The sequence below is a fragment of the Metopolophium dirhodum genome, chromosome 7 (genome assembly GCF_019925205.1).
Source record: "Metopolophium dirhodum isolate CAU chromosome 7, ASM1992520v1, whole genome shotgun sequence".
Lineage (NCBI taxonomy): Eukaryota > Metazoa > Arthropoda > Insecta > Hemiptera > Aphididae > Metopolophium > Metopolophium dirhodum.
Window position 1 is genome coordinate 11,867,192 of NC_083566.1, and position 12,678 is coordinate 11,879,869.

Genomic DNA, 12,678 nt, shown 5'->3' on the forward strand with positions numbered 1-12,678 from the left:
ACGTGCTTGGTTCACCGTAGGTCCTTTGATCGGTGTCGTCGAGTTGAAACGCGTGACACTTATAATATTTGACACTGCAGCAGTATACAACATAATGCACATTCAAACTTCAAAGCACACCGAAGCGGTTCAAAGCATTTTGCTCCGCATGTATTCTGTATTTCTGTTTGCCAACACCACACGTATGCGTTTCTACTTATGTTGTACATTGTAATATATTAGTACAGTAATACAGTATATTAGTATGTATAATATGATGTGTGTTATAAGTTTATAACTTATAATCAAGAGGCGTCCCACCCGTTTTTGTCCTCTCGCCGTCTCACAGACGCACCACGCACATTACACGTAACAAATTCTTACGTTCAGCACTCCCATATAGGGACATCTTTAGAAGGGGGAAAGCACGGCCCAGGTCCTAGGCCACGTGATTTTTACTTAGATTTATTTATCACGGTATCGTTATAAAAAAAAAAATAATAATAATAATAATAATAGGAAAAATTTATTAAAAAAATTATATTATTCCAAGCATTTTAAATTTATATGCCTGCTTCGTATAACAAAGGAATTTCTTACAAATAAATTAGCGAAGATAATCTTAATGCGTGCATTAATAATATTATGTAATAAGTAATAATGACTGTCGTGATCAAATCAATTATAATGAAACAAAATCAAAGGGTGCAAGACTACAAAAACACTTTCAGAAAACTTTACATCTTATTTGGTATCGAGTCATATCCAGTTCTCATAACCTCAATTTAAACCTCTTGTAGATATTAAGATATAGTATAGTATTCTATTCTATTATATTATACCAGCTACTATGAAAAACCTTCTACCACAAGTCGAACAATCCTTTTGAAGTTCGTTTATTTTATATTAATAGGAACAGAAAAAAGTTGGTATTTTAAAGATACTTATAAATAAAAATGTCGTTTGGGCTTCGCAACTTTACTATTTTTGCACCGTCACTGTCCTATAGCAATTGCTTTTGCCCAGGGCCTGGTAAATTCTAAGGACGGGCCAGCTCTTATTGACTCATGCATATAAATAATTTTTTTTCAAAACGTATAAAAGAACACTGATCTTACGCACTTAAATATTGTGCTCTACTTAACTTTTTGTTCCTAACAACAGTGTGTTGTATGGTTTCGTTTCGACTCAAGTTTCATTGCTTTTCGTCCCACCAGGAGTTTTCACCATTAATTCTTTATACCGTTATTGTTAATATTTCAAATAAAATGAGTATTAATTTCAAATGTTTGTAATCGGAGCGTATATAAAGAATTCTACGAACATTAATTGTATACACGCCTGTTTTTTTCCATCAATCCGTTTTGTCCATCCTTATATACAATAGTTCGTTGGCGTGGTTCAGTGGTTGCCAAAAAATTGATAAATCGGTTACTGATTTATTATTTTAATTTAGTTTCTATATTTTATTATTGTTGATTTAACGATATTTTTTAATGAATAATTCAATACCTAGAAATAGGCCAATAGACTGCATATTATAGCTTGTACGCCTAAAATTTGTATACATCTTACCCAAAATTGAGTAAAAGCATTGAATAAATATATAACAATAATATGACATACATACGACCTACATAATATTATATAGAAAATATACAAATAGAAATTTAATACGTTCAAACACAAAATGCTCGCAAAAATCGACTTAAAATGTTATGAATGACCTTTGTGTATTATTAAATAATAATCCGATCTACGATCAAAATCGTTGCGGTTTATTATTAATTACAAAACAAAATTGTCTTTGTACTTAAGACTAAGCTGCCTAAATTATAACATAATACGTAAAAGCAACAAAAGTATGTTGGCCACTTGGCCTCTAGAAATAAAACACGTTGTTTTCCTATTTCCGTGTTCTACAATAGAATTTTAACTCCCCCCCCCCCCTAACCTAACCTAACCGCAGTTGTGTGATGTTTCCTATTTACGCCTATGATTTGAGCGCGGCTGCAGCGAAGTACAATACGTTATACTTGTGCATGTTTCCTTCCAATAAGAAATAATATAATATATAGTTAGCAAAATGGGGCCAAATAATTTAATAATATCGTTGCCGTCCAAGGTAATATATATTATGTGAAACGCGTGTTTCGTAGGGTTGTCAGGCGGTGTATGGAAGTGCCATTACAGGCGTGCTGTACTTCTGTCGGTGTGTGAACGATAATATCACCAGTGGGTCAACTTATATACATAACATTTATATGTATATTACTTAAACGTACGTCTTTATGTTCTAAAATGTCATACTAAACTGAAAATAATACAATACAGGCATATACGCCACACTGTATATATATGCGTGCAGTGGTCGAATAAGTTATAGAGGATGTCGTTCTTCCGCTCCATTGACATTATTAGATTCTTATTGAGTGCGTACAACTCCTCCCCTACCATCTCCTTAAAATAATTAATACATTAACACATTGAGTTTAATCGTATTATTGTGCTTGTATGGTTTTTTTTTTTTTTTGGATATTTCTATTAATTTACTTTTATATTGCATAATGTTATAAAAAAACTATCGAGCATTACGCTTGAGGGGCAATTTTCAGCATTTAAATGTAATTATATATCTCGCTCTTTACAGAATATTATTGTAACCAAAACTAAAAAAGAAAACATTTTTACTAATAGATAAAGAAATATTATTCTCAAAAACACATACGCAACTACACAAGACATTTGCATATTATATTTTACCATACGCGCGGAGCTTAACTATATATATCCATAAGCCATATTATATTAATATGAATTATACATACTTAATTAATTAGAACTGACTGCGAGAGGGGCAACTAATTTTATAATACCGTCAATGATAGCCTCCTCTCTAATTTCACTTTCCGTGTATAGTGTATTTAACTAATTTGTTGCGCCCGTTTGTATACGCATATTATATTGTAAACGGCAGAAGATATATCTGCCCAAATTGTGTGATAAAAGTTTGAAAACTTTAAACCCGTAGCCGAAGAATCAAACATATTATAAATTAATTATGCAACGATATTATATACAGCAATAATGAACAGTATATAGGTATACTTATTTTGTACAACTTAGGTATTGATGTACCTACATAATATATTATATCATCTCGTAACATTAAATTATTAATCATATAAACTGTTGAATTTCAACTTGTTAGGTATATTATTGCCTTATCCTTATGGGTACACTTTGAACTTGTTAGACACAACGTGTAAGTACGCGCCAGAGTGTGCGTGTGCAGTGTATCTCTATATAATACATAATATTATTATGTATTCACTATTAATTTTTTTTGTACATTTCAGCTACAACAATACCCGTCTGCAAATAAAACTAGGAATATTTTATGATACTATATATGTGTTTGTATGTAATTGTCGAGACAAAAATGGTTTTAACCAAGTCTATTGAAAAAAAACTATGTAAGTATCTTAAGTTGGTTATTAAAGTATTAAACGCACGTTATGACAGAATCATTGCAGATTTTTCGTTCGTGTGATGTGAAATCTTTTTGAAGGATGTATATATTATTATGTGTCTGCTTTAATATTATAATATTTAGGTACATACATTTCGACCTTTAACAGTTCTGTCAGTATAAATTACATCATTTCGTAGAATAACAATAATACTGCTTTGAAAAAAATATATACGTTACAGTTGTACATATCATACATAATTCTTAAAGGTACAGGTGCCTTATTATTAAATGGTTATAGGTACATATAATTTTAGAAACGTGACAGTTTTTTTGCAACCCGTTTTCACGCGTGATTTTATGTACACAATTTACATTAATATAAAATCTATGACGATAGATCATCAGCAATTCATCAAATAGCAATTAGCTGTGTAGATATTATATTAATACATATATGTAGATTACCTACGCTTAATCGCCCTATCGTCATCTTATCTACCTGCAATTAAACAGTTATAATTATTGTCGTTTCGAAACACTTGTGTACATCAATTGTGCAGATTTTCTTAGACTACCTGTATTATAATATACATAATTTGCTCCAGCGAACTTATCACGAGTGAAATAGCCAATAGGTCAAATTAGATCCCGGAGGGGGTAAATTTTCGCGGTTATGCCGGTCCAGGCAAAATGGTACTAATTTGATCGAAAAAGGTCTCGCCCGTTTAACCAAGTACCTACATGTGGGAAGTCGTATAAGTACCGATGTACTATAATATAATATAGAAAAATAACTATACAAATGCACAAACTGTCAATAAGGTCTATACAGAGTTGTGACCTACAACTACCTAGGTATATTATAGGTCACACAGTCGTACGCACTATATACGTACCTACGCTGACTACGCAGATCCAAAAGCCTGGAAATACGCGTGTAACGATTTTAGTTTCAATCCTGTTCACTTTTTTTTTTTTTTAGAATATTACAGTTTACCGTACACAAAACTTTAATGTAGGTACAACATGCTCGGCACGCTTTACTGTCCGTTGGGGTGATAGGATTTCGTCTTTACTGCGTGCGAAATAACACTTACGCGTGTTGCCTTACATCAAAACCAACAAACCCGGGATTATTAAATGTGTATATACAGGCACGTACACCAAAAAAATTTGGGGGGGGGGGTCATGGTAGATTTTGGGGGTTTCATAATCTATATATATAAATAAATAACACAACTATTCATTTTCGGGGGGGGGGGGGGGTGTTGAACCCCCCAACCACCCCTCCCCCCTGTAGGTATACGTGCCTGTGTATATACTATGACAATATATAGACTATAGAGTGTCAAGATATTTGTCTTTACAGGATTAAATGATAGGTCGCGGCCGCCGGTCGGTCGGCATAAAATAAATACCTATATCGCTGAAAGCAAGATTGATGCGCGTAGCCACATTTATATTAAGAAATATGTTCACCAAAGGTACTTTAGGCAACGTCGTTGTTCAGTGACGCACCCAGGGATTTGTTGCTGATACTCAATAATTACTTTTTTTGTTTGGTCTTCACATACAAGTGTATAGTTTATTTCTAAACTGACATATAGGGTGCTTATAAAGATGTTAGCAAATGCACTATGTAAATATAAATGTCGATTTATTTGGGTACACCTATATATCGGCTATATCATAGCGGTAATATTTGAGTAGGTATACTATAGGTACCAGCAATAAAATGGTTTGATAAATTATTAAGTTCTTATAAGTTACATCCAACTTAAATAATAACTGCCAAAAGTATTTATAACAACACTGTTGTTTGATAATAATATATGCTAGGACCTTTAGATAGGTGTTAAAATTTTAACATAATTAATTTGTTAAGATGATTTTAGTATCCGCATTTTTGATGAGTTTAGCTGAATTGTAGCTGCAGGGTATCTAAAATGTTTTGGATGTTTTGTAACATTGCTTTAACTTTCTAAATGATATCTATCAGCTTAAATATTTTTACTGGCATTTATCTGTGCTTACATTTCAAACATGCTATGTATTAGTTATGTAGGTACCTACCCATCTAAGTGAAAATTTAATTTCATCAGTATTTATTCGCATAAGTTAATATTCTAGATGAATGCAAGTTATGTATAGGTACCTAGTAGTATACATTACTTTTATTGTTAACTTTAAATTTAAAACATTCAGTCATTTAACTTTTACATATTTTATTATTGAGTACTTACCTACTTACGTAATTATATTTTTTATAATTTCTATATTATTTGATTTACGACTGAAACTATAAAAATGTATAGCTTTCGTACAGAATGTATAATACATATATGTCAAAAGACGTAATCAAGTCAATAGGAATTCGTTATCTGAAAGCTAATGATTCCAATTTCAAATTGGAAATGTGATATTAAGTTTTAACTAACTTTATATCTAAAAGTTTTATTTTATCAGACACATCTAACCTAATTCATCCAAACTGAGATCATCGCCCCAAGTTTCGATTTGACATTTTCTTTTCTACTATAATTCTACTGCACTCACATTATTATATTTACAGACTACAGTCGAATTATTAGTATTCGACTCGAATAGTATTATTGAAATTAACTATCGCACATACTTTACGAAAAATGATTAACTCCTAAGATTCTAATATATATTTTCAATTGAAGAAACTGACCCGGTGATATTAGTACTGATGTAACATAGTTTAAAGCCACATTAGGACGAACATGTTCATTCAGAATGTTCTTGAATTATAATAGTTACTTGTTAGGTACATAAATTGTATTTATCAATAAATTAATAAATATACGCATATTTCAAAATAAATAGTTATATCATTTAAAAAGTTCATAACAATAACTCAGTGTAGTGCAATATCTTTATGACTATATAAAAATAAATCAAACCTTAAAGTATCTATTTATCTATCTATTTTAATGAAATGAGTAACTGAGATAAATTTATTATATAGATCATTTTTTGTAACAAAATTTTAAATTTTCAATTAACATAATTATTTTTGGTATAGACGTGAATAACACTTAATATTTCAGCCAGATGATCTTGTATTGAAATTAATTTTTGGAAGAACCTAGGATGTGCTGAAATACACATTTAGTGATATTTTCAAATTTTTAACATTTTCGGCGCGCGCATAATGCATACCTATTTGAAAATCGAAGCATTATTTTGACTACTTATCGTAACTATACAAAGACACACAAAAATAACACTTACTTTTTTACTTATTTTACTCGAGAAATCAACATCGTGAAAACAATAGCTGTACTATTAATTATTATGTCTTTGTTGCTCAAATAAAAAAAATTTTTAATTAAAATATTCAGAAAAAACTAATAATTATACGTTCACACTATATTAGATGTAATAACAAGAAAATAAATAATATGAGCGGTAAATATTTTGTGGAAGTTGAACAAACACCATTGTCATACATTTCAAAGCACATTGGCGCTGTTTTTTTCGGTCATAAAACATTTTGTAACAAACATGTTAAACAACAATATTTTTCCTAGTATGTATCTTTATAGCAGCATTATTAACCGCAGACTAAACATGGAAATGGACAGGTATTGACATCTAAACATTTAACATAAAATCCTCATACTTCCAAGTTTATATTACACAAAGTAGTAAAACACAACATTTAAACAATAAATAATAGTATAATGAAAATAAACCAAAGTAATAGACAATTTTACTATATTTGTATTGATTATGGTACTTCTGCTAAGAATTCTTTCTCAAACTGACTTCCGGCAATAAAAATCAAAAACACTGGTGTTCCATTGTCAATTGGACATCTAAAAAAATATATAAGAAACTTAGATACATATAAAAGGCATAAGAAACTTTACATCTAAACATACAAAGCTATTATATAGGTCATAACTGTTAAGAAAAGTTGATAACATTTTTCATTAGTTTTATGTAAATACATACTTATATTTTATTTTATATTACTAGGATTTTTCTTATGGTACTAAAATATTATTTATAATAAATATACATTTTAACAGTCGCATCTCGTGGGTGCTGGTGGTTGGGGTGCGACTTTAAATTTAATAGTGGTAGTCATAGGTATAACAAATTATTTAAATATACGAAAATATAAATCTTACTAGTCGCAGATCGCAGTAGAAAATGGAAATTAAAATAGTAATAATAGCAATAAGTAACCGACAATGCTGTTAATTTTGAAAATAAATTACCGAATATAGTAATATATAAATATTTTACTGTATGGACGACGCTGCCAGTCATCCAAATCCTTATATAACATCGCAGCTAATAATAAACAGCTAAACAATAAACATACTCGCACGCACACAATTGCAGCGCATCGCTTATACATGCGTATTCAGAATTTTGCTCAAACGACGCTGCCTGTCGTCCAAACACTGCTCGTGAGTCATGTATACATGCGTACCCATATGCTCCTGGTATCTGAGAGAAAAAAATTTAATGTTCGCACACTACAAATGTAATAGACAAATGTAGAGTAGGTAGTAGGTAATTTATAACTATTTTACTACCTATTTAAAAATGCAAAATTAAGAATATTATACAATTAATTTTAGTAGGGGATGCGATCATCCCGTTGTCCCAACCACGAGCTGCCACTGCATTTTAACACAAATCATTCCAACAAGACAAAATTTAAAATATTTCATAATTAATGAAACCTTCTCTGCGCAAACACACAGTAAAACAGGCTGAACAGGAAGACCTGACAAATTAAACAACTTTTGTTCTAATCAATATTTTAAAATTTTTTTTTGTATACAATTCATTGACTCTTGTACTACACAAATATAATATAACATTTTTTCATTTAAATTTTTATAAACTGAAAATAAAAAATAAAAAATAGCCAATTTGTAAGTTTGGATATTAGAAAACTTTTGATTGTAAAAACATTCATCTAAGATTATTTTTTAAGATTTTTTAAATTTTTTGAATTAAGTAAGATTCATTAATATGAAAATTAATAATTTTATTAAAAAATATTCAAATTTTGACAAGTATCTATTTAAAAATAAATGTTAGTAACTTAACAATAATAATGTGATTTCAAAAATTAAAAAAATTAAACTATAAATAAATGTTTTTACAATCAAAAGTTTTCTAATATTTCTGATAACCTTTATAATAGGTAGGTAGGTTTTAATTGGTATTATCATAATATGCTACACAAAAAATAATATATTCTGATATAAGGCCAGTATTAAAAATTAAACAATTTATTTAATGTTTATTTCTGTATTATTAAAATTAAAATAAATAGTAAAAGAAAATATTATCCATGAAAAGGCATTCATTTGCATAATAGTGTTAACAAATATGGAGATGCTTTTGTTTAACTTAAAATAAAAGCGATAAAGATTTTTTTTCTTATTATTACCTTAGTAATGTCAATGCTTCAAACAATGTGCATGATTTTACATCTATTTTTGTAACTTTTGTGCCAGTTTTATGTTCATTTACAATTTCAAAATAAACATTTACAACATCCGCATTGTATTTTCCATCAATATCCCATTCTGGTCTTTCAGAAAACATTTCTATTAAATGAATATAAAACCTAAACAAATATATTCCAACAATAATTACAAAGAACTGAGTTAATAAATAAAATATAAACCTACAACAAGATTTATATAATGCAATTACCTACAACTATTGAACCATCTAAAACAAATTAATACTTAAAAAAATTCTCTAAGACACATATGCCTAATTTACACAAGATAAACTACATTATTAAGTTAAAATAATGTAATTCATTTTTAATTTATTACCTTGTTATAAAAATAAATTAAGAAATCTTACAGGAGTATTAGCGGTTCTTTTCAAACAATAAAAAATAGATAGAAAGATAAAAATAATATGTAAACAAATTTTAAATATTAATTAGGTAATTCACAAAAGAAAAAAAATTGTTAATAGTATTGTTTTAAAGTATAAAAATATTATTTAAGCTACATAAAATAACCAACAAGTAAATTATAGATTGAAATGATGTATATTTTTGAATCAGAAGCTAATGAAACTTATGATATGATATGATTTTAATATAATATATCTCCCTAGCTCTTTAATAAGCATTTAAAAATTTAAATAATTCACTGTTTCTTAATCTTTTAAAACATTTTAATGTATTGTGAATTGTATTCTTCAACATGCCAACAATACTGTAAGAACATAATTAATATCCAATTTTTCGAAATACTATCAAGATAAAAAATACATCATTAAAACAATATAAATAAAAAATAAATTATTATTAAGACATTTGTTATGTTAGGTTAGTTAAAAAATTGTATAATACTACACTATTAAGTATTTTAATACATTTTAGTTGGATATTTTGCCAATTTAAATATTAAAATGTATTAAAGTATAAGTGTATAAGTAAAAATATACTGACGTAGAATCTTCATAAAACTCTTGGATCATATCAGAAGTTTTATACTCAGGATATAAAAAAACAACTGGCCACACAAGACGATTTTCGACTAAATGTACTGGCTGTATTAAACCAGGCACTCTTGGATCAAGTGTTGCTAATTCTTTAATCGGACCATCTAAGGTGTAATCATCAACAAATAAATATAGTTATTATCATATACCTATGAACAATACATAATTAAAACTTGAGCACATGCTTCACGGTCTAAAAGACCGGACTTTTAGACATTTTTTAATTTTTTTCAGAATTCAAAATATTTACGTAATCTAATCAAAGTACCTTTTAATTAGGTGATAGACTAAAATTAGATACGACACCCAACTGTATACGATCTGATGTCCGTAATATAGAAGTGTTCAAAGTTCATTACCAGATATTATTACCTATTAATATACGGTCAAAAAGATTGTGTGATCGTAAAAAAAATCAACTATGGGTATTTTTAAATTGTGTTTCTAATAATTGCTACTCGATAAACGAAATTGATAGTTATAATATTTTCATTGTAACTGGTGATATTATTGCAAGTTGACTATGATTTTCGCCATACTGTGTGCAACTAAAAAGACTATGTGCATGTATTCTCGCGAATATTTTAAATGCGAGTTCTAGGGTAAAATATTATTAAGTATATTTACCATTTTTGCCAATTATGTGCAACTGTCTTTTATTAAGCTCAAATAACAACCTTGCTTGATCCGCTTCTTTTTGTTTTTGAATCTTTGTAACTTTTCTTTTTTCCATCTCCATGATTTTCTAATCAATTTAAACATTTTAATGAATAATGATATTAGTCTTAACTCTTAATGACACAAATTTACTTTAGATTTGATCGCTTCTTTTTTAATTTTTATAATATTATTATCTTCTGGTACAAATTCCAAATATTTATCACAAAAATCTAAACATTTATCAAATTCTTTCAACTGAATGCAACAATTTATGGCCCTTAATATGGTTTTTTCATAGTCTGCTTTCAATTTGAGCGCTTGTTCAGCAGCTGTCAAACTTGATCTAAACACATTATAAAAGAAATATAATATATTTAAATTACATTTATTTAACAATAATTTCAATAAAATACCTAAAATTTTTTAAAAAATAATGTGAAGCAGACATATTATTGAACATTTGAGCACGGAGTTCATTATTTTGAAAATCTAATTTAAGGCCTTCTTGATATGACATTATGGCTAATTTATATTTACGACACTTAAAATTAAAATTTCCGTCATCCTTATGTTTAGTGGCCAATTCTTCGGGAGTGTTATCATCTGGATCATATCGAAGATTTTGCAGGCCCTCGACTAAAGGAGATGGTTGATCTTCTGGTTCAGGAGGCTTAGTCATAAAAAATGGGTGTTTTTCCATTTCCTATAGAAAAATCAAAACAACATTAAATTAAAAATATGATTAAATGATAATCAAAAGTATTAATTAAATTAGATATATATATAAAATATAAATTACAATAAAAATTAACTATCACCTCACGCCAAGTCTCTTCTTTCCAACCATCTTTATAAGGTGTTTTCTGTAGATTATCTATAAAATTATCTAAATCTTCATCAAGACGTCTAGCAAGTTGCTCACGTTCCTCATCTGTCACTGGTTGCTTAGAGCCACCAGATTCTCTAAAAAAAAATTATATTGATAAAATTACAAAGTATATTATATGAATAATAATCAGGGCGTGGGACTTCAGGCATTCGCTAATTCTTTTGGATTAACATAAAATCTAGCAGTGCTCTGGAAACCTATTTTAAAATGTAAAGGGATTATTTTGGAGGTTTTAGGAACAAATTGCTTTTTTCTAGTTTTATATCTCATTTTTTTCAAATCCTAATTTTATTACAAAATTGACCAAATAAGATTTACCTTATTTTTTGATTTTTTTAGAGTGAAAGGGTTACTATTTTTAAAATTTACTTTTTTAATTTTAATGCTTTTATATGCTTATTTGAGTGCTTATTTTAATAATAATAAATGCTATAAGTACCGAACCCAGGTAATAGTAAATAAATATTATGACCATCCAAAATATACACAATATATTATAATATAAGTTATCATCTTATAACATGACAATTTATTATAATAATCATTAAGCATACTTACAGTATGTTTTCCATATCCGTTGTGAAAGAAAATGTTGTGTTTATAAAATGTATGTTGGATAGTAAGAAATTCAAAAAACAAAATTTTTCATCTTTAGGTAAAAAAAACAGTGTTTCACAAAAACTTTAAATAAATTGAAAATGTGTTATTAAATATTTATTATTTATTGTTATTGACTTGCGATGTTATCATATGTTATCGCCATAGGAGTACGGTTATCACTTATCGATTATTATTTATCCTTCATTCCTCCATGAATATTTGAAGACCCGGGCTCAATATATTTTTTTAAATTTTCTTTTTTTGATCGTCGCCCAAGTTTTAATGCTCTTACAATTATAAATCACCTATATGATTAAATATACAATTATGTATGCATAAGTGCTAATAACCAAAAGTTAACGTTTGAAATTAGAAAATGTAATCTGTATTTTATTTATCCAAATCATGGATTTATCTATTTATTTATTTTGATGTCAAATTTCAGATGAACATTGGAATCAAATAGGGGGAAGTAGGTAACCGCTTGGCCATTGCTGTATACTGTAGTGTAGGACTGTAGGAGTCGAATGGACACAATTACATTAAAAAG

General features: G+C 28.5%; 1 protein-coding gene across 1 annotated transcript; it reads right to left on the reverse strand.

The window, feature by feature from the left end:
* Positions 1–6,962: 6,962 nt before the first annotated feature.
* Positions 6,963–12,266, reverse strand: LOC132949593 (DNA polymerase interacting tetratricopeptide repeat-containing, protein of 47 kDa). The gene is made up of 8 exons (XM_061020571.1): positions 12,087–12,266; positions 11,458–11,602; positions 11,053–11,342; positions 10,790–10,982; positions 10,607–10,724; positions 9,927–10,083; positions 8,901–9,080; positions 6,963–7,299 (listed from the first exon to the last, which is right to left on the reverse strand). The coding sequence occupies exons 1-8, from the start codon at positions 12,098–12,100 to the stop codon at positions 7,212–7,214; spliced, it is 1,185 nt and encodes a 394-aa protein (XP_060876554.1). The 5' UTR covers positions 12,101–12,266; the 3' UTR covers positions 6,963–7,211.
* Between the last annotated feature and the right edge of the window lie 412 nt (positions 12,267–12,678).